The 23392-nt window shown below is 40.5% G+C and overlaps 1 protein-coding gene across 6 annotated transcripts in view; it reads left to right on the top strand.

Annotated features, from left to right (window-relative positions):
• COL19A1 (collagen type XIX alpha 1 chain) overlaps positions 1 to 23392 on the top strand; it is a 305503-nt gene that overhangs the window by 191489 nt on the left and 90622 nt on the right. For all 6 annotated transcript variants that reach the window (XM_070514618.1, XM_070514620.1, XM_070514621.1 and 3 more), the window contains one exon: positions 15857 to 15910. In XM_070514618.1, the coding sequence (XP_070370719.1) occupies positions 15857 to 15910 (54 nt within the window). The remainder of the gene's footprint in view (positions 1 to 15856; positions 15911 to 23392) is intronic.

Raw genomic sequence — 23392 nt, 5'->3', positions numbered from 1 at the left:
ATCAGTAAAACCCAGGTTTAATTTCAGCTTGCTCAGTTTACATTTTAAACTCCGTTTAAAAATATTTGCCATTACTGTGCTGTCAGAGAGACCACTAATGTTTTGTGTAACTGGAAGTCCCTTATGATCCCCAGTTAGTCATTTTAAAATTTAGCTGCATAGATTGAAATACTGAAAGTGAATTATCCTATTGCAACACCTCCCATATGTTAATAATTGAATTAACATTTTACAGGATAAAACTTTTCTAGCAGAGAAAAACAAAATGGTGCTGAATTCCTGGGTTCCTAGGGTCGTTAGTTCTTGTCTTGGGTGAAAGACTTGAGCAACACTAGATCCCAATATAGAAAAATGAAAAATCAGTTGAGACTTTGCCTGATAATATAATAAATAGTCTTGCCCTTTTGGTACTTCTGGATTTTCCTACTTTGGAAATATTTTCATTTATAAATGTTATCTACACACACACACACACACACACACTCCCAACAAGGATAGATCTTAAAAATATAGTATTGAGTATGAAAAAATTTGTTAAAGGATACATACAAAAATAATTTTTACAAATTTCAAAATACTTGACACCTCTTTTTTATTCATATATATATTTACATATACATATGTATATAAATATTTTTTTTCAAGAGTACATGGCCCAGCAGGATGACATCAAACTCAGGGGAGAGGACTTCCATTTAATCTGTAAAATTAATTTATTGTAAAAAAGGTTTGAAGAAAATATTGCAAAATATTACCAGTTGTTAATTCTGTGCCGTTGAAAAATAATCATTGTTATGTTCCTCTTTTGATATATCTACATTTTTCAAATTTCTCAGCAAAATAATTTCAAAGTACTTGTGAAGGTTTTGTCTTATATTCTCTACAACAACATTAACCAAAACACCAATAAAAGTACCACCAGATCCTAAAGAACTTTCAAGACATAATTCATCCCACAGTTTTGGTGTTGATCCTTGTCAAAAAGTATAGTGATGCATGAGATCACACTGTTTTCCTCATTACTCCAGATTCCTCATTTGTCTAGTACCTTTTCAAAGAGTTACACTTAATTCCATTTTAATTGTTAGCTCAGTCCGAAAGTAAGAACAATGATTGAGCACCTATTTGCCAGGCACCACTGTAGACACTGAAGATAGAGCAATGCAAACAACAGACTGGAAGTCAACAAAATACAGCCCCTAGGCCAAATCTGGCCCACCACCTGTTTTTGTAAATAAAGTTTTATCGGAACACATCCATGCTCATTTGCTTACATATTGTCTATGGCTGCTCTGTAACAACAGAGTTGACTATTGTGACAGATTAAAATATTTACTATCTTACTCTTTACAGGAAAATTTTGCCAACTTCTGCAGTAGACAAAAACCTCTGCCCTCATAGAGCTTATAATCTATTGCAGAGACAGAGAGTGACAAAATAAGTGTTAGGCTGGTCAATGGTGACACAAGCAAACAAGAGTTAGAAAGCAGGGGGAGGGGATAGGAAATGTTGTGAGCAAGTCAGAGAAAGCAATGCTGTAAAGAGGACCTGTGAGCACAGATCTGAAAGGTGAGGGAGCAGGCTCTATGGGAATCTGGGGGAAGTAGCAAGGGCAAAGGCCTGAGGAGGAAATTTCAAGGAACCACAGGAGGCTGCTGTGGCTGGAACGGTGTGAGGGAACGAGAAGGGAGTAGAGAGTCTACGGGACCCTTTGGAGCAGCACCCTGCAGGCCAGTGTAAGGAGTGCAGCTTTTACTCTGAGTAAGGGCCCTAGGGTGTCCTTGCACAATCTAGAATATTCATTTCGTTTCAAGACTGGGCCACAGCTGTGGATACCACCTCCTTAGGCAAAACTCTATTTGCATTCGAAAACTTCAGTTCTAACCCTGCCAGCCATCTTGCCAATCCTTACCAATGTTCCAAGAAGAGAACAAGATAGCTGATGACTGATATTACCACTATTCAAAAAACATTTCTGCAGACTGCTTTTTTTTCTTTTTTCAAATTTCTTTTTTTTTTTTTTTTTTTTGAGAAAGACCAGCCCTGAGCTAACATCTGCCACCAATCCTCCTCTTTTTTCCTGAGGAAGATTGGCCCTGAGCTAACATCTATGCCCATCTTCCTCTATTTTATGTGTGAGATGCCTGCCACAGCACGGCTTTATAAGCGGTGCATAGGTCTGTGCCCAGGATCTGAACTGGCAAACCCCGGGATGCCATAGCAGAGCACACGAACTTAACCACTACGCCCCCGGGCAGGCCCCTCTGTGGACATGTCTTACTTATAAGTTGGCCATGTTGACATGCTGGTGTCAGACAGCACATTCTACAGAAGGCTCTTTTTTAGGCCAGTAGGTTAATGTCAATAATGCTAAATTTCAGAATGAGTATTTGGGATATATTTTTCCTTGGTATTTGCCAAGAATGTAATTGATTCACTACCACTGTGTCTGTTCAACTACCTTCTCCATGCTCACGTGTCATCTGACCTCTCCTGGAAAGATTGGAACCTTCCATACAGAAGAATGGGTCGGCATTTATGGAGAACCTGCTTGATGCCAGGCACCATGCCCACCTTCAAGGCGTTTGTAGTCTAATAATGGGGAGAAGATCACAGAAAGCTCTGAACTTAGATGTTCTCTTAAAGTAATACTTCTGAGGGGTTCGTGTATTGCAGCCCACTGTTTTTAGCAGGTATGTTTTTGTTCCTTCCTTTTTTTAGCAGAAACCGCTAGGGCCAAGAGATTATGTGACATGGTCAGGTTTGTTCAGCTAATAGATACAAGAGAAGGTACTAATGGCCAGGTCTCTCGCTTCTCAATACAACACACACTTTTCCTCTCTGTTTTTGTTGTTAAGCCAGTGATCAATTATTTTTGTCATAAATATATAAATGAGAATCCATATTCACCTCAACTGAATACATCCCTTCACATAATATAGAACATGACTGTGGACAAGTACACCACATATTTAAAGTATGCCAAATAGAAATAATGCTGTTCTAACCATGCAGAGCCATGTATGAACAGTTTAATGCGATGATGAACTGCTGTTTTCTTTTCTTGGATCTCTTTAAGCAGCCCTAATTTTGTGTGTGTCTGTGGGGAGCACTGTTACAGAAGGAGGAAGAGAAAGATTCTAATTCTAGACTATAAGCACCTGAAGGGTTTCTCTTCAATCTCCAATACTCAGCATGTAGTAAGCACTTAATAGACGCACAAATGCTCATCACTGATATGATCTGTGTGTTTTCCACTCATTTGTGCTCCTCTCGGGCAGTTGATTTCTCATTTAGGTAGCAAACAAGTCTGTAATTTTGATGGTTTCCAATGTTAGCTCTTGTAGTTTTAGTTCTTGATGTTTCTGAAGGATTTAAATTAAGATTCTGTCTTCAGGACCCCAGCATCCAAATGAGCACACAGATATTACCAAATAATATTACAATCACATATACAAGCGATTGGATTTTTCTCTTTGCCTCTGGAGGTCTTGATATGAAGTAGAACCCCCTCCACGTGTTCTCTCCTTTGAACGGCCTTAAATCTTGTTTCTTCAATGTGATCTTCCCCAAATAATCATCAGATAAAAATACTTTATTATGTGTAAGAAAAAGACAATGACATATAAGTTTGTACCTTTCCCTGGCTTTGGGTTTCTCAGCCATGATCCAGCATTGAGGGCTTTTTTCCTTTCATTAACCTCCCAGAGCTCTCATTTGTAAAGTCATTGGGAACTTTGGTCATCTGTTAATTTAGGGCATCTTTGTAGCTTTGATTCTATATTTTAAAAGATGTTCAAACTGGCATTATTCCCCAGTAAGGACTCTCAGTGATTGGTTGATCACAATATAGAAGAGATTATAAACTATATTTGCATATTTCTGTGTATTAATTTACACACTCTTTTTTTTTCCTGTAAGGTCTTTTACTTGAGTTAGGCCAGCCAACTGACATATTGCTCATTAATCATGCATATTAACTGGAGTAGTTAAAGCTTTAAAATTCAACTTACCATTCTGTCCACAGGGACTAGTTCTTGTTTTCTAAATGTGATGACAGTTGCTTCAGACACTGCTAATTAGGTCTTTCCCTTGAAAATTCATCCTGACATGTTTCAAGAACATTTTTTCCCCTTGAGTACAAGTTCATTAAATTATTAATATTCTCGTATGAGTCTTGTAGGACTACATACACAACGCAGCTTTCTCTATCTTAAAACTGTAGCTTGCAGTGAAGGATGAAATAGATTTCACTTCCTTATATATCTTTTTCCAGTTGAAAACAATGGACTGGGTAAATATCAGAGAATAATAGACTTATATTTAGTAACATAAATGTTAATAGAAGATAAAAAGTATTTTGTACGTGTAAATGGAAATGTGTATTAGTCAGGGTTCTCCAGAGAAACAAAACCAACAGGATGTGTATACAGAGAGAAGGAGAGAGACTTATCTTAAGGGATTGGCTCATGCAATGCTGAAGGCTTGGTACATCCAAAATCTGTAGAGCAGGCAGGCAGGAGACAAGCTGAAGAGCTGCAGTTGGAGTCCAAAGGCATCTTCTGGCAGAATTCCTTCTTGCCTGGACGAGTTCAGTCTTTGTTCTATTCAGACCTTCAACAGATTGGATGAGACCCACCCGCACTGGGGAGGGTAATCTGCTGTACTCAGAGTCCATCAATTTAAATATTACTCTCATCCAAAACACATCTTCACAGAAACATCCGGAATAATGTTTGCTCAAATACCTGGGGACTGTGGCCCAGCCAAGCTGACACATTAAATAACCTCACAAAATGCTATACAGATAATCAACTCCTGATTATCTGCACAAATAGAAGGAAATGTTGCTGTAAGTGACCTAAACCAGATAACCTAAAATCGGTTCTATTGAGCCTCTGTATGAAATGAGGTTACGGCGGTCTTACCTTCCTGGCTGCTATCTGCATAGGCAGGTCCTCAGATCAAACTTTGTTATATGACCTTCTTAAGACGAAACTTCCAATGGGTTCCCGTCACAATCATGAGAATGAAGTTCAGAGCCCTCACCCCAATCTGCAAGGCTAGCAGAGTCTGGCCTGCCTACCACCCACCCACTCACTTGCTCTGCTCCCACCACCTGTGTTTCTTGCTTGAACAAGCCGTTCTCAGGGCTTTGTTCTTGTTGTTCCCACTGCTGGATGTTCTTTCTCAGACCTTGCGTGGCCCCGGGACTCACTTGGCTCAGGTGTCTGCTGAGCACGCCCCTGATTTTTCTATCTAAAACTGCACACCTCCCGGTATAACTCCATATCCCTTTACCCTGCTTTATGTTTTTGTAATTCTTCTTGCTATCCAAACTTCACATCTTTATGTGTTTAGTTATCAGATATGCAGTGAGGGTGCAACATAGAGGTAATGATCAGAGGTGAGACAATCAGGTTGCCTGGATTCAAGGCCCAGCTCTGCTGCTCACTAGCCATGTGACCTTAGGCAAGTTGCTTTGTCACTCAGTTGTCTCATCTGTAAAAATGGAGATATCTCAAAGATATGTTGAAGACTTAATGAATAAATGGGTGTAAATTGCTTAGAATGGTTTATGGCAGAGGATCAAGGACCATGTGTTATCTATTACTATTACTGTCCCCATTGGAGTATAAGCTCTGCAAGGACAGAGTTCACGGTATTTGCAGAGCATAGAAAAGGGTCTGGCCTATAGAAGGGACTCATTAAATATTTGTTAAATTAATTAGTGAGTGAATCTGGCACATGCCAGCTGAGAGTGGGGAAATGTCCTACAAAAACAGAGTGAAGAGGTATCAGGTGAACAAATGATGAGTTTCAAAGTTATATTGGAAGTTCTGTCTGATCGAGAAAGCCGAGTCGGTTAGGTCTCATGTATGCATTTATATGTATGTATGTATGCACATACTACATGTGGCAGGATGCTAAGAATGAGATGTAGGTGGGGTTTCTAGAGGACAGAGCATAGTTTCCTAGAGGGCTCAGCAGAGCCAAAGGAGAACATAAGCAGAATCCAGCAAAGGACCAACAGTCGGGCTGGCAAGACCAACTGAGGCACCAGGTTTCCCAGGACACCCTGACCTTGTTCCGAGAAAAGTTTGGAGCTGAAGGAGACTCTGTGTGAAGGAAGATTGATGACGACAGACTCAGAATTACTTTTACCCACTCACAGTTCAAAGTGACCTGGGATGTTAGGTTTAAGTGTTACTGAACCCTGTTCATTTTTGCCCACCACCCAGAAAGCCGATCACCAAGACAACAAGATTGCAGCAGAGAGAGGATTTAATCACAAGGCAGCCAAGTGAGGAAACAGGAGAATGAGTCTCGGATCTGCCTCCTCGAAAATGGGGACTCAGGGATATTTATGGGGAAGGGGGCAAGGTGGTCTGAAGTATGGGGATAAATGATTGCAGGTGAGGAGAGGTGAAATAATTGATGATCTGTGCAAGCATAGTCAGACTTCATGCCTCTTCATAGAAAGCATCTTCACAAAATGGCAGTGTTACCATGATCTGAGGGTGGAATTTTAACTTCTTGATGTCAAAAAGGTCACTTGTCAAGAGTTTGCTCAGGCCCAATTGATGAGTTGTTGATCTCAACTAACTAGAACTGGACAAAGGGTCCTAATTCCTGAAAAGCAGCTCAAACACCTGTTACCATGGTGACCCAGGTGCCAGGGAGATGTTATCTATAGGAACCTAGTCAGAGTTGGGTAGTATATTGCCTAAGCAGCATAGTTAACAATGGTCGGGTGAACAACTAAAAGCTGTAATTAGTAATTGCAAAAATAACTTTAGTTACTACCTACCTAATCATCAGTGACTATTTACTGGTTTCATAAGGACATAAAAGTAGTATTCAAGTCAAGAAAAAATATACCCAGTATTTTTATATTTGTATACAAATAATGGCATGTCCCCAAGGGTCTAGTGTTTGAAGGTCATCAAGACATTTTCCCAATACTTAAGTCAATCATGCAAGAACAAGGAGTGTTGGGCTGGGAAATGCCTTCCAAACATACTTGCTTGAAAGGTTGGTGATGAGTGTCAGAGGAGAAAAAGATTGAAAAGGACGCACACATCTGTCAGAGCAGAAGTCCAGGGAAGCTGTTCCTGTTGGAGGGGACTTTTCAGGGTTTGCTGCCCCATCTTATTGCTGAGGGTATGCAGATGGCTTCCTCTGCCCACATTCCTCCCATCCTGGTGACCCCACTGTCCCCCGCCAAAGGGAAGGCTGACGAGATTTATTAAGACGGATGACAATCAGTTTAGGAAGGGACTTAATTCTCATTTTCCTTCCCTGGAATTCCTGAGCTTACCTATAACCAAATGAAGAAGTCTACCTAACCAAATGAAGAAGTCTAGGTGACCAAATGACCTAGTCTATGTGACCAAATGAACTATCTACGTAACCAAATGAATTAGTCTACATAACCAAATGAACTAGTCTATCCAAGTCTTTGGATAGATAGATTCGAGACGGACTGTCCGTCCTCTTCTTCCCTGAAGGCAATATCCAGGTTTTAGTCAACTTAATGTATTTCCCCCAGGACAGTACGCAAAACGCAGTCAATTTTTGCTGAATAAATTTACTCATCGTTTTGATAGGGTTTGATTCTGGAGTCAGCATTTAAATATCCAAATGCAATTTAATCCATTAAATTCACCTTGATGAATTGAGAATTATGCACTGAAAATTCTTTCGTTTCAAAATTGAGTGATCTTTCTAGTTTCGTCTTATGGGTCCTCTGGAATTCTCTTCATTCACCAGGCAGTTATTGAATAACCGCAAAGTGTGTTCCTATGAATTTATTCGGTGCTACTCAGTTCACCCTTCACATTGAAAATGCAGTTCTAAAATTCCACCCCTTCGGGGTACATTTCATCTTTTAAGGTAGGTCACTCAAAAATGCTGAAAATATATCCTCTGTAACTTTACTTAGTTGAAATCAAGATATAAAATGTCATTCGTGATTCCTCTGTCCGGTGCTGGCTGGGAAGTCTGTGTTTGTTCATGGTGCACTGGCCCAGACTCTGACCCGTCTGAAGTTTGTGGAGAGGCCTCAACACGTTGTTTTCCTTTTAACATTTCTGTGAAATAAGACACTGTCGATTTATTATTTGTCCCTCTGCATGTTGAGTTTATCTACTCTAAATCTAAAAATATAACATTTCCTTAATAAAAATGAAAGATAAAATTCTGCATTTGTTGTGCTTGGAGAAGTGCAAGGCTGGTGGCATAATTCTCAGACAAGGAAGGCAGTGTGGGAACCCTGACTCCCCTTCTCCAGTCTGGGAGCATGCTTGCTGTGAATTTCCCAATATGCATGAAAGAACATTCCACACTGCACTTCCAGCAGCCACTCTCTTAATGTGGCACAAGGATGCTAAAATACATCACAGCATGTTGAAGAAATTGTTTAGCCGCATCCCACCGCTGCTCCACCCATGATCCATGATACCGAGACCAATCGAGTGTCTTGGCAGAGACTGGCAATGGTGGGCAGAGAAAATAGAGCCAGAAATTGGGACTGAGAAAGTTGCTGGTTGGCAAGGAAATCAGGAGTCCAGAGAGATCTAAATGGAAGGATGTGGTTGGTGTGTTGGCAGGCCTGCAGAAGGCAGGGTGGATTCTGAGGCAGGGTAAGCAGGCAAGAACTAGGAAGACCCAAATTCCAAAAGGCAAAACAGTCAGCAAATGGGACATTTAAAAATCTGGTTTGGTTGGGAGAAAACAAGAGAACCTCGACAAATACAGCAGCAAAGTAACCTAAATTGTGAATGATGGGGATACACAGCAAGGAAACCTTACACCCAAGGATTATGGGTCTTAGGATCAGATACACTTGGATTTAAGTTTTGGCCCCATGAGTAAAGGCAGGAGTGATTTGGAGCTAGATGTTTAACCTTTCTTTCTCTGTAAGAAGGGAACAGCACCACCCACCCACAGTAATTCTGAAAGAATTAAATGAAATAATGTAAGTTAGTGCTTAGCACTCAATGCCTGGACCATGGCAAGCATTTGATAAATGGTAGCCATTTTCATAATCATTAGTCATAGATCTTTCTTCTGCTTCCTAGTGTAACATAGACAGCTCAGGGCACAAGAGGAAATGTTGATGGTTGGGTACATCCAGTCAGAAGGGGTTAAGAGGTAGGACCTTGATATACTTATTTTCATGACCAAATTAGTATCAACATGATAACTTAACAGGAATCCTAAACTGTGACTGAAGCGTTACTGACAATGGACCAGGCCGTTTGGCCTAGCCCAATGTTTTGATGAAGAGTTATCATTTATTCAATTGTAGCTGCCGGGGTTTAGATAATAATTTCACAACTTCTAACTTGTTTTGAAAAGCCACGTTAGTACCGGCAGAGACTATCGAGGGAAAAGAAAGGAAAGGGACAGAGAGATGGGGAAATTGTGGAATGATTTAGAAACTTTAAGATGCCAACCTACCTGAGGAAGGCAGTGTTGAGAAGAGCATCATAATATGGAGCTTTCCTCAGCTCTAAACCTATTTCAGATCGTTTGTTCATGCGGCATTACATCCTCTTCCCATGTCCTTACGAGAGCCACTTGTCTGCTCCCTGAAATAATGAGACCATTATGACTAGTGTTGTTGCTGTCATAGATGTATTTGTAAATGTCTGTTAAGAAATAAAATGCACTTAAGCTATTATGCATTCTCACAAAGTATTCCATTCCCACTTTTTCATGTATCATTGATCTCAAAATGTGGTAACTTTTCACAACATCAGTTATAAATCTTACTTCCGTTCACAATGTAAAAAAAGAAATCTAAACTTCCCAGATAGTTGGGCAATGTTTTCCTGTGTAATTCACACCTCCTTCACAGTTGTGGGTGCCAGTCAAGCCCTGTCTCCTCTTCCTTGACATTTCCTTGATGCCTTGTTCAGGCTGAGCTGATGCCTAAGAGTGTGCTAAATACACACACGGGAACAGGGAAATGTTTGAGAGGAGCCAGCTGTATTAGCGAGACCTGGCATTTAGAGAGACTACTTACACACATGTCTCCTCTGTGGGTTTGGGGTCTGCATACCAACCTTTATTTAAGTCCGAGTACTGCTATAACCTTGTCTTCATCATCCTCCTCCTCATCAGAAACAAAAACCATCTGTCAGATAAGTACCAGTGGTCCATTATTGGCATTCTTCCCTTCTTAACGCTGCAAGAGGGCCAAGTGTTTATAAATCAAGGGGCTAATTTAAGACACACGTGCTCTCATACTGCAAGTCATCCTGGAAGCATCGAGTTACTTTTACTGTTGAAAATTTATAGATGTCATTCATTTAAATAGCCTCGGGTTTTTCTTTCTTCCTTACAATAGTGACCCTCTGTGGCCTTGCACACAGCAAATGCAGATGGGTGAAGTCATCATATAATTCAAATAAAACCATTCCATTGTGGAAATCTCCTGGCTTCGTTTCTTGAAATTTTTGTTGAAACATAATGTACATTCAGAAAAGCGGACACAGCTTGATGACTTTTCACAAACAGCACACCCACATAACCAGCACACGGTTTCAGGAAACAGAACATCGCATTGCCAACCCCACAAAGCCCTCTCATGCTCTCTTTCAGACTCTCCCCACTCCTGCTCGTTCACCTATTACAACTTCCAACAGCATAGATCAGTTTCACCTGTTTTTATTCCTCATGTAAATTGATCAACATGATGTTTGCAGGATTCATCCATATTGGTGCATGGAGTTGTACTCTGTTCATTTTCATGACTATATAGTTTTCCATTGTGTGAATGACCCATGATTTATTTTTTCTGTTTCTACTCTTAATGAGCGTCTTGATTGTTATTTTAGATGCAAAAATTCCATATATATAGTTGAGTTGCTACATTTTTTAACTGATGCACAGTACATATTTTAGAAGGTTTTCTTGATTTCTTCTCAAACATTTTTAAATGAAAAAAAATGGAGAATTGGATAGAGGATGGTAGAAGGCCAGGAAGGAAAGGCACTAACATTTACTATCACCAGATATTGGACATTGTGGTAAGAGTGTTGTTGTTTTAGTTGTGATAAAAAACACACAACATAAAATCTATCAGCTTAACCATTTTCAAGTTCAGTGGTATCAAGTATATTCACTCATTGTGAAACACCTTTCCAGAACCTTTTCATCTTACAAAACCAAAACTCTACACCCATTAAACAACAGCTCCCCCTTGTCCCTGCTCCCCAGCCCCTGGTAGTCACCATTCTGCTTTCTGTTTCTATAAATTGGACCACTCTAAGTACCTCATATAAGTGGAATCATACAGTATTTGTCTTGTAGTGACTTGTTTCACTATGCTTATTTCCATTAGCATAGTGTCATCAAAGATCATCCATGTTGTAGCATGTTAGCATATTTTTCCCTTTTTTAAGGCTAGGTAATATTCCATTGTATGTGTATACTACATTTTGTTTATCCATTTATCTGTTAATTGACGTTTGGATTGGTTCCACCTCTTGCCTGTCTGAACAGTGCCGTTGTGAACATGGGCATGCAGATATCTCTTCATGACCCTACTTTAAATTCTTTTGGATGGTGTACCTAGAAGTGGGATTTCTGGATCATATGGTAGTTCTACTTTTAAGTTTTTTAAGAACCTGAAGAGTGTTTTCCAAAGCAGTTGCACCATTTTACAGTCTCACCAACACTGCACAAGTGTTTCAGTTTCTCCATATCCTCACCAACACTTATTTTCTGTTTTTTGAAAATAGCCATCCTAATGGGTGTGTGTGGTAGGAATTGTACATATGATCTCTTTTTTTAATCCTTAACAACCTGTTGCAGAGTGTAAGTACCAATTTTGCAGCAATGAAATCTTGACACAAAAATTTCCCATGAGAGAAAAAGCTAGATCCAGTTTAGGTCCTCCTGAACAACATTTTTTTTTCTTTTTGGTGAGGAAGATTGGCCCTAAGGTAACATCTGTTGCCAATCTTCCTCTTTTTTTTTTCCTCCCCAAAGCCCAAGTACATAGTTGTATATCCTAGTTGTAAGTCCCTCTACTTCTTCTATGTGGGATGCCACCACAGCATGGCTTGATGAGTGGTGTACAGGTCTGTGCCCAGGATCTAACTGATGAACCCCCAGCCGCCAAAGCAGAGTGAGCAAACTTAACCACTACCCCACCAGGCTGTCCCCTAGTGCTCCTGAACTTGACCATGGGCTTTTTATTCTCAAATTTCCACATGATTACGAAGCCAGTTGAGCTCTTTTGTTCTGAGCTACAAGGTTTACAGGACATTAGGGGCTCTACAGGATTGCCTGACTTTAACTGTGAAATAAGAGCTTGAGATTTGAGCAGAGGTTCTTGAAGTGTGGTCTCCAGGCCAGTGGCATCAGCATGGCTGGGAACTTGTTGGAAATGCGAATTTTGAGGCCCCACTCCAGACCTGCTGAGTCAGAAACTCTGCAAGTGGAACAGCACTGTTTTCAATGACGCTGATGCACGATCAGGTTTGAGCGCCACTGGCTTAAACCCGTTAGACAAATAGCTGAACTGCCGTCTAGTAACCTTTACACTATTGCTGAATGAGAAACTTACGTGTTGAGCGCTTTGAGGTTTCCAGGGCAACGTGACATGGTAAATCTATGTTTTGTGCTTTATTCTCTGGTTTTCAGAGAAGTGTTGGATTAGCCCACTTGTAATTATGCTGGAACAGCAGGTCTGATCCATTTGGAGATTCAGCCAGACTCCAGGTTATCAGAGTTGCTTATGAAAAAATGGCCACCTGGGAAGAGGCTTCCTAAGCAGGAAAGCAATCCCAGTTCAGCATCTGTCTGTTATCTGCCAGGATTTTTCTCCCCAGCCACATCCAAGTCCCCACTTTTGGTCTCACCTTACAGTGGGTCCAGAGGGAGCCCTGCACTGAAGGCACTGAAATGAAAGGAGACAGAAGAGGAGAAGCACCTGTGTGATGCTTCCTCCCCCGGGAAGCCCCAGGGACCCCTGGACCACCATCCACATCCCCTGCCCCTCATGGCCCAGGTGTCTTCATATCATTCCCCGGAGCCCTGCGAGGACAGAATCAAGATTCACAGACCGCACTTTCCTCAGAGAAAATGAAAGAATCTAGTTTTAGTCCCGGGATGAGAGTTGTGATTTCTGCCTCTTGTCTTGGCGTAATTGTTAATAATAAAATATTCCTCAAATTATCCTGACTTGAATAATAAAATTCATCCTACCAAAAATCTGCTGTTGTCTCTTAGGTAGGCTTTTACCTTTCCTTAATGCTTTTAAGTGAAAGGGAAAAGATCTTTTGGAGGAATAGGAGAATGTGAGACAGTATCTGGTGCAGCTGGGGGCCTTGAATGGGGGGAGGAAGACTGGGGAGGTAATTCCTGGGGCTCCTTGGAGGGAAGAAAGGTGATGTGTGGGAGTGGCTGGAACTACCACACCAATAGAAACTGTGGCCCCTTACGTTCTGGAGCCTCCACTCCTGATTTTCATCCATTCACCCTCTGCTGGGTCCTGTCGGAGCTCCCTCTCCAGGTCATCAACACTTAGGACTGAAGATAAAGTCCTGAGTCCAAATATACTTAAGGTACATATGGCGGTGTGGCTAAGACAATGGTGACTGTTGCTTGTAAAGCACATAGTAAAAACTTATTCAAATGGGTGAAATCGTTAGATCATTAGGGTGTTACTAGAAACTCAAGCCTAGAAACCATGTTTAAACTGAAAATACGTGCCAGCTGAAGTTATCTGCACACAATATGTTCCAATAATTTAACAACCCTAAAAGTACTTTACCTGCAGATATACCTTTAGCAAGGGTACCAACGCAATCAGCATTCCGCTGCACGCTTCCAGCACACACATCAGTACACCTGACACTGCAAGGCTGACCTAAACGAGTGTGTCCATCAGCAGTGAAAGGCAAGAATTTGGATGCTTGCCCGTACCATATGAAATGTGACTGCCTTTGACTCCTCAACTTGATTTGCCAATGTTATGTTCCAATATTTGACATTTGGTTTGTCTTAAACATTAACTCTGTGATAAAGGTTGATCAATAGTCAGCCTCATTTCCCCCACTTCCTGCCCAAATATATACAATATCCTTTAAAGAAAGAACAATACACACAAAAGTTGATCCTATGGTTTTAACTTACCTCAGCCTGAAGGAAAGAACCAACCACCTGCTTCAATGCCATTGATTTTGTTTCTTTGTGCTCTTGTGAATTAATAAATTACACCACTTCCACTTTCAAAGTGAACTTTTTACCGTTGATTAATCCTCAGGGTCTAATTGACTTATATTTACTAAAAGATCTAATATGTTGATTTTCAGAATGTGTCAACTGCAAAACTAGAAAATAACATACTTGTGTATAACTTTTATTAGGCTTGCAGAATATTAATTTATATAGTCATTCCAGTCTTACCATCCCTAAAGGGAACTCCAAGGTTCAGATCTCTAACACAGATGGTACATGAAAACACCACTAATTATATGTCTGTTTTTAATAAAATTTTTAAAAATCTGTTCTGTAGATATTAGCTAGGATTATTTGTGAAAGCAGCAGCAGTTTTTGTGCAAAGTCTTGATGATGTGCACTTAACTTGCCTTCAGCAGCAATGGTCCATTTCCCACCCAAACGCAATGTAGTATGTGCTTGCTTACCTCCCAAAGCTTGCCTGCTGGTTCAGCTGGCATTGGACTCCTACCCGACTCCAAACCCAGATGAAAACCAGAGAGATCAAGCAAGTGCCTGACACTTTCAGAGCAAGAAAACTAGTGAATGTAATGGGCTTTTCTGTGTTTAAGCTTACAACTCTCCCAAAAAAGCATTGAAAGGTCAATCCAATACTTTCACTATTTCAATAGCAACAAGCCTTGATAGGTATTAATATTACTACCAATATGGTAATAAAGTTATTAGTAGCAATGAAATAGAGTGATTGAGTTTAGAAAACCTGCTCAGAAATGCTTCTCATTCAAAATGTGTGCTTCCGATACCTAACCCTGCTTCCTTCTATTAGAGGGGGAAAAATATTAACGAAATAAGTTTATAATAAATAACTGCTCTTTAAACGATGTTAGATACACAGTTACTTGGAGATGTTAGCACAGTCTTATTTTTCTAACTCTTGCAATTGGAATTTAGCCAGTTGCGAACTTGGGAGAGTTACCATTCAGTTGCAATAATGAAGATTAGCGAGCAAGGAGTATATATTTTAGTTCACTTATAAAACAGCTTAACCATCCAACGGGAAGAAAAGAGCTAGTTAACGTGCTTTATACGGCTCAGGGAAGTGCTTCTCAAACTTTAAGGAGCATAAGAATTACATGAAATGGTTTTAAAAATGTAGATTCATAGCTCTCTTCCCTGGAGATTCTAAACCAGTAAGTCTAGGATGGAGGCCAGGAATATGCATTTTTAACACCCAATCTCACCCTCAGGTAACTGCTATAAAATTAGCATTCAGATCACCCTGAGAAACACCAATTTAAGATGACAAATGTGTGTATTGTTGCATCTGAAACCACACATCATTGGAAAAATTGCCAGTAGTAGACATCTTTCAGATACTTTATGTTACTTTACTCGAGTATCAGGCTAGACAGGATTTAAAGGGCTGCTAATTGTATTTATTCTAGATTTATTCATTCCAGGAATGATTTTTCTCACTTGGTTAAGATTTGGCCCATAGCTCTTAGATTTTATTGATATTTAAAGGTCATGTGGACTGGGAATTGTTTTTCAACTTTTTGTTAATTTTTGTTGTCTTTAAAATTGCCATTTGATATTGCCTCCTCTTAAAATAAAATGGAATCACAGTATTTATTGTCTGTTTCTCTCTGGTTTCAAGGGAAGACGAGGAAAACCAGGTCCTCCAGGAAAACCAGGGCCCCCAGGACCACCTGTGAGTAAACAATCAGATCACTGTTCCTTTTTTACGAGTCTCTCTTTATTTCTGTATGTTTATCTAAGGGTTATTTTACTCCCCTAGGGATAATAATTTCCACCTTTCTACTGTTTAAAATGGCTGTATTCCCTGCACCTCCCTCCACCACACAAACCAAGAGGTAAGGGAGGCTGCTAGCTGTCCACACACCTCACCCACTTCTTTATTACACCGGCAGGAACGCCGGTGTAACGTGAGCACCAAGCCAAGACTCCAAACACATGAGTCCTGTTCTGAACCTACCTGACTCCAACTGCTCAGTTTCCTAACAGGCTGGTAGTAAGCTAGTCATCTGGGGAAGTAGGCCCACTCTTCGGGATACGATTGTTTTGTCAGCAGAATTCACAGGACATTGTGGCTAAAGAGAGCTGTAAAGATCTTCCAGCCAGTTAGCTGGTCTTTTCCTTTGCCCCAACCCTCTAGAAAACATATCCATTTCTTACGGTTTTGCTAACTCTTCAACCCACTAGAGTCTGGTTTGTGTCCAAGCTCCTCCACAGACACTGCACCGTCTGTGGTGACCAACGATCTCTGAGGCAGGAGCTTCCCCGGGCACTGTTCATGCTTGATCTTATTTCACTGCTCTACAGGAATTTACACTGTTGTCTGCTCTCCTTGAAACTCTGTTCTCTTGGTTTAGTGACATGGCTTTTTTCTCCTCCGTCTGGGGCCATCCTTTTCTGTCTCCTTCATTAACAATGTTCCTTCTTCCCCTATCTACATGTTTGCTTGGATTAGAGATTCTCAGTCTTTTATTCCAACCCAGACCTCCCTCCTGAGTTCTAGCCTCTTACGTCCACGGCCTGCTCAGCAGCTCCACTTGGAGGTCTCCTACGTACATACTACAGAAGTAGCACGTCCAAAACTAAACTCAAAAAATAATGCTAGAATTTTGTTCTCTCCCTCATCCTCCACATCCACATAGTTCCTAAATCATATCACTTCTACATCCCAGTAGCTCACGAGTCCACTTCCTCTTCTCTTTCCTCATTGCCATGGCCTTAGTTTAGCCCTTGTCAATTTGTATCTATATTTTTGTAGCCATCTCAGAGCTGGTCTCATTGCCTCTACCATCTATAAGTAACAGTTATAAAGGACTCTGACCATGTGACTCTTCAGCTTGAAAGAGTAGCTGTTTGGCTTTACTGGCTTCTTTTTCCTTCAAGATGGCTTCCACATCTTCTGCATACCATTCTAGGCCCTTTTTTCTTGGCCCCATCCTGCCTGTGCTCCTCCTTCTCTTGTGATCTTAGTGTATCTTCCTTTGCTATCTCAAGATGCCGTGCTTGTGGATGTTCTCTGGGAGGCCCAGGGAGGCTTTCCTCTCTCTGCATGACTCAGCTCAGACCTTGGTTCTTCCACACGGCCTCCGCCAGTGCTCCCAGCACGTGAGGCGCCACCCTCCGTGGTCCTATAATCTCATGCCTCCTACAGATACAGCACGTTTTTCCTAACTGTTCTGTGCCTTACCCGTCTGCCCATGGCACTGTGAATTTATTTTTGAACCTTTATTTTGTCATCATTGCCTAGCACAGTTTCTGGCATATAGCATGTGATTATTAATGATTTAATAAATGAGTAAACGAATGAACATATTTTGTAGATGAGAAAATGAAGACCAGAAAGTATGTCTTTCTAAAGACCAGAACCACCATCAGAGGACTCCAGACCTAGCACCTTGGGACTCACTTAGGGTGTGGTCATAAGCCAAAAATGCACATGATTGCTGTCCCATGGTTGATCTCATTCCATCCACTTTAGCCATTCAAGTGAATCGCTCTCTTAGAAATGTACTGGTGTCAACTGATATTATGAAGTGGGGGAAAAAGAGGCATAAATTGGGCATTCTGAAACCCAGTCTTTAAAGGAATGAGTTTTGTTGATGTTTATTCCAAATTTTCTGGCAGAGAAAAACCAGAGAACACATTGTAGGATCTTCAATAACTGTCTTGTGCTGTAAAGAAGAAAGGCTAGTGAATGCTAACAGGCAAGATTAGACCATCATGTAGTTTTCTAAATGTATGATGCCGCTTTCAAGGCAGGATAATGGTTGTCTCAGAGGAGGAATTTGAATGATGAAGGCCTTTATGACAAGCTTGCCAAATGTCTAGGAGAGAAGAGGATTACAGCAAATCCTGGAACGAGTTCTCAACTATAGATCAAATGAGTTTACTGAAGAATTTAGAAGATTAAGAAATATGTGACTATATGAAAGAATTTATAATATTCAATTCCACAGGTTTTGATCTATTGCCTGAGTCTTTGGGGGAAAGAGGTACTTATTTTATTTCAAGTGTTAGATTTAGAATTTAAACCTAGCTGTGGGTCTGTTACACAGTATTCATTAAATACTGAGGACATGGTTTTTAAAAGAAAAGTGGTTTATTCTCTTTTGTAATATAATAAAATGCCAATTTGTGAGACTACAAAAATAAGGGGAAAAAGTCTATACAAAAGAAGGTTTCTATTCATAGGCCAGCTTTTGTTTAAAAAGGGAAAGTATTAGACTATAGCATCAGCTCATTTTCTGTTTAAGGATTGTGGTTTATGGAAACTCTTCATCTTTTTTATTCTGGGATAACTCCTCTAGTTAACTAAAGTATCTCTTCTCTACTACAAGTATTATCAAAACTTTATCTTGGGGTGCAGTTTGCACCAGCTTTTGGAATTTTGAAGTTGTTCACGTGGCAGGTGGCGTTGATGAGGAGCGTCCCAGCCCGCTGCAGATGTCCTACAGAGCACCCGCTCATACTGACGGGAACAAGTTAGGGGCAGCAATGAAAAGGAAGGTAAAACAACCAGCTCCCCACATTTTTCGGTCTCCTTCATGTTTAATTATTCTAAATGTAATGTGCTTTAGCATGAGGACTATTGTTTCCCAAATAGCTAGAAATGAGCAGAGTTCTTCAAAAATCAGTCCTTTCAAGATCATATTAACTAACATTTTAAGAAAATGAGCTTATTTAAAAAATTAAACTGCTCCTAATTCACATTATTTAACAATTTCACAAGCATTTATTTAAGGCCTGCTCTGTGATAACACTCCATGAGGAGCTGGGCTTGCAAAAATGAATAAAGATATTGTCCTTGCCCTCTGGGAATTCAAGTTTAGTTCACAGAACTGTGAACAGAGGAAGAGAATTTAGAAGAGACGGTGTTGGGGTGGTTTCCTTCAGGAAGTGACACTGAAACATAAAGGTTGAGCATTAAAAAAAGAAGGAATTCCTGCCAGGTACAACAACATGGATGAGCTGGAGGGCATTGTGCCAAGTGAAATAAGCCAGTCACAGAAGCACAAAGACTGCACGATTCCGCTTATCTAGGATTGCTAAAATAGCCAAACTCATAGAAGCAGAGAACACAATAGTGGATGCCAGGGCCTGCGGAAGCAGGTGGGGGGGTTGTTATTCAATGAGTGTAAATTTCAGTTATGCAAGATGAGTGAGTTCGAGAGATCTACTGTGCAACATGGGGCCCATAGTTAACAACACAATACTGTGCACTTCAAAATGTGTTAGGAGGGTAGATCTCAGGGTAGGTGTTCTTACCACACACACACACGATACACTAAGGGATATGTCAGTTACCTTGATGGTGGTGATGGTGTCATGGTGTTTGCCTGTGTCCAGACCCATCAAATTGCACACGTTAAATATATGCAGCTCTTTGTATATCAATTTTACCTCAATAAAGCTGTTAAAAAAAAGGTTGAGCAGGTTGTCCAGTAAAGTAAATAGAGAGGAAGGAGGAAGCAGGCTACGGAGTGCTGTCAGGAAAGCAGGCAGAATGAAAGCAGAGAGCAGAGAGTACTGAACCAGCGGGGAGTGGGGCCGGCAGACCAGGCCCTTCTGACACAGCGCTGACAAGTCAAGCCTGGGGGTCCTGGCAGATGATGTGTGAAGCCCCACAAGTCCAGCTACGCTACAAAAATCTGTGAAGAGTTCTAAATGGAGAGTCCATGGCAGGATTTCGTCGCAGGTCACTCCCGTGGCACAGTGGAGTCGACATGTGGAGAGTGGGCAAGATTCCTGCCACTGTCACAGTATCTACTGTTTTTACAGTATCGACAGAGCATCTTTCATCGTTTTGGCGGTCCCATGGAGCTATTTGTATTTTATTACAATTTAGATAGCTTAAGAGACATCTCCCTTTACCTATGGACATTTTTAGATCAAAATGTTGGTGTTTTTCATTTGTTTGTCTTTTTCAACATTGTAATCTATGTGAGATGAGCCCTGCTTCGCAGCAGGAAGGAAGGTAATAAGAGAAAGAAGGAAACATCAGTGGGGCTAAAGCCAGCCTGAGATGGGAGACAGTGGTTGGCTGGCATGTGAGATTCCTAAAGCACATGTTGGAATTTCTTACAATGTGGAACATTTAAAAATATTAATTTTATCTCTCATCAAACAGTAATCAAATAACGTAATTTCCTTCAAATGAGTGAATGGTTTGTATTATTTTAGCATATATGTGTGACCAATTAACCTCTAGAAAAATTAAGGGGAAAAATTTTATTCTGATTAGAGGGATTGAGAAGAACAAGGAATAGGCGTTATCAGGAGGCTTGAATCCTTTGATAACAGCATATTTTACTCAGTTTCTCCAAGAAAATCTCTTCCCTTCAGTGCTTTAGAGATGTTCCCTAAATCAGACAGAAGGATTGATGAAAATCTTTTAATTGTTTGACTCCTTCTGCTTGTGATTCTTTATTCTGAAGCCAAATTTATATTTTCTCACTTTCTTAAGAAACATTTGTACCAAAAAGATAAGTTGTTTACAAAGAACAATCTCCCACAACTTTCCATTTTGTGTGTGTAAGTATACGCAAAATATATATTTATTTATGGAAGGATAAATTTTTTCCTCATGAAAGAGTGTATTTCCTAGGGAAAAAAATGAAATATTTACTAAAAGTAGATCTATTGAACTAATGTTATTAAATTGTCTTTATGAATCAGTGTTTCATCAAAGTCATACATGTTCCTCCAATTTAGCTCCCATATTCAATAGCATTTTTTCCTCTCTTTGGGGGAAATCTTTAGTTGAAATTTACCCACATGTAATCTGCATATAATGAAATTATATCTTAATTGGGATGCTTGTAATTGAGTAGCAATTAAACTGGTTAACAGAACCAGTCACATCCCTTTGTGATGAACAAAACTGGTTTTGTTTTTTTATAAAATATTGGGTCAGATTTCCTAACAATCAGAGCCGATCTCACCTACACAAAGGAAAAAGCTCCCAAATTCCCCCAAGTAGCATCTGCCGTCTTGTCTTGAGTGAATGTTCTTCGCTGAGGGAAACCGTTAAGTAGAGATGTCTTGGATTGATAGTACCTGCAAATCCTCCAAGGTTGTGACTGAGAGCTGCTCTTCAGAGAGGAAGCACGAGAGCACTCAGCATCTCCGTGGGGAAGGAAATCCCACCAGCCCCTGAGGCAACAGTTCGGAAGAGAGGGATGGGTAGGGAGGGTTCATGATGGCAGTAGTGTGCCCCAGGTACTCCACTGCCTCCGCCTCAGGTACCGTCACGGCTGTTGTGAGAAGGAGAAGTTATCCTCATTTTGTAACCGTGTAGAGGATGCTTAGTAACATGCAGTAGTCTGCCCGAGATCACACAGGTATAAGTGGGGGAGCCAGGAACTGACCCCCAAACCCACCTTTACTCTACCAGCTCACAGGTGTGAACGACCAGCTCCTGGTTTACAGTTTGACTAGGATCAGCCTTACTTAACCATCATAGGCAGAACCTGGTCTGATGTTTCCATGGTAATTCCCGGCACTATAGTACCTCAGACAGAGGGGTGGTGTGAGAAGACTGAGCAACCCAATCCTTCTCCTCACTGGCCTGTCCTCCAACAGTTCATTTGACATGTCTGTGTCTTACTTTCCTTCTCTGTAAATTTGCAGTGAAAGTACCTGCCTCATCTACTTCCCACAGTTGCTGGGAAGATTAAATGCCGTGTAAGTGAAAGAACTTTCTTATAAATGTAAAGCTCTATCTAAGTGTAGCTTAGATCCATTACTACTGTTCTGGACATCCATTCACATGTACAGTATTGTGGATAGAAGAGATCATCTTGAATCCATAATTGAACTAACATATTTTCTTCCTTTTACAAATTTCCCCAAATCCAGTTAACAAAAATTTGAATGTCTTTCAATGAATTAGTAAAATGGGAGATCTCATGCTCTGCATATGGAATACTTATCCTAGCTATGTAAGTGTACTCAGGAAGAGATACAGAGTTGTTCACAATCAGGCAACAATAACAGCCGCATCTAAGGATTCAGTGGTGTTTTCTCTCCTCTGATTTACAGCCTCTTCCTTGCTCCTGAGACTTGTTCATCCATAATCTGAGCTGTCGTATTTTATTAGTTGGGATACTCTCTAAATCTCAGCTACTATCCTCACCTTCTAATAAAAATTTCTGTTTCTTTAAAGCCTTCTGGTTATCTAAGTAAGATAACCAATGGAACATAGTGGCCTTGTGTTGTGATAATGAGACTTGGAAAGTCTCAAGATTTGAAATGCCGTAGTTTATTTGAAAGTATTCTCGGTTTTAGTTCCTTTAGAAAAGAGGAAGGCAGCTGGAAATGAGGCAGAGCAGGAGGAAAAGCAGGAGAATTTAACTAATGAGCCATTGAAGAAAGTATGCGTCAGCCCACCCATTTGACATTAGCTTTACTCCTCATTCATCATCACTGTCAAGGCATTTATTAAAAACCACATTGATTTTAAAATGTGTTATTATTTCTTTCTATTACAGGAGAGCTCTTGATTTCCTTTTATTTTTTCCCTGGTATTGTTTTTGTGCATTGTTTTATTATTGCAGTAGAGAATTGAGCAGCAGGCTGAAATGTGTCATATTTCAGTGCATAGCAATTTACGTGAAAACGGAAATTCAAGAAATGTGTAACGTGGGGCAGCGGCTCCCTCTACTGTTTCCACTGGAAAAGCTCTGGGCAGAGGACGCTCTGCAGCTCTTTGGAGGATGTCCAAGGGAGGGACATTTTTTCAGTCCTTGAGGCTTAGTGATAAATCTACATGATTTTTAAGATTTATTTCCAGGAATTTGTTGTATTTTCTGCTTATCCTGAATTTTAAGTACAGATGCTATTTCATCAGCAGTCGTTTTCAGCGCCAACTTGACGATCTCCTGAAGTGAAAGCCCTGAGCTCGGGGGTCTCTAAGATGCCCGTCTATTGTGAAGTGCTGACGAAACTCCACAGGGCTAGTTATGTGGGAGCTGACTCCAGTGGGATTTATGCTGCTTCTTTCAACAGTCTGATTTAAAAGGCACACAACCATGTCATTTCTGTCTCAGCTGTAACTTCAGTGTAGGAGAAGGTAGAGCCTAAAGGTGATGTCTGTACAGCAGGATCTACAGGCATCAGAGTAAACGTAGGGTCTGAAATTGAATTCACTCATTCGACA

Source organism: Equus asinus, chromosome 8 (genome assembly GCF_041296235.1).
Source record: "Equus asinus isolate D_3611 breed Donkey chromosome 8, EquAss-T2T_v2, whole genome shotgun sequence".
Taxonomy (NCBI): Eukaryota; Metazoa; Chordata; class Mammalia; order Perissodactyla; family Equidae; genus Equus; species Equus asinus.
The sequence above is the reverse complement of the archived record's forward strand: the minus strand, read 5'-3'. Positions and strand labels throughout refer to the sequence as shown.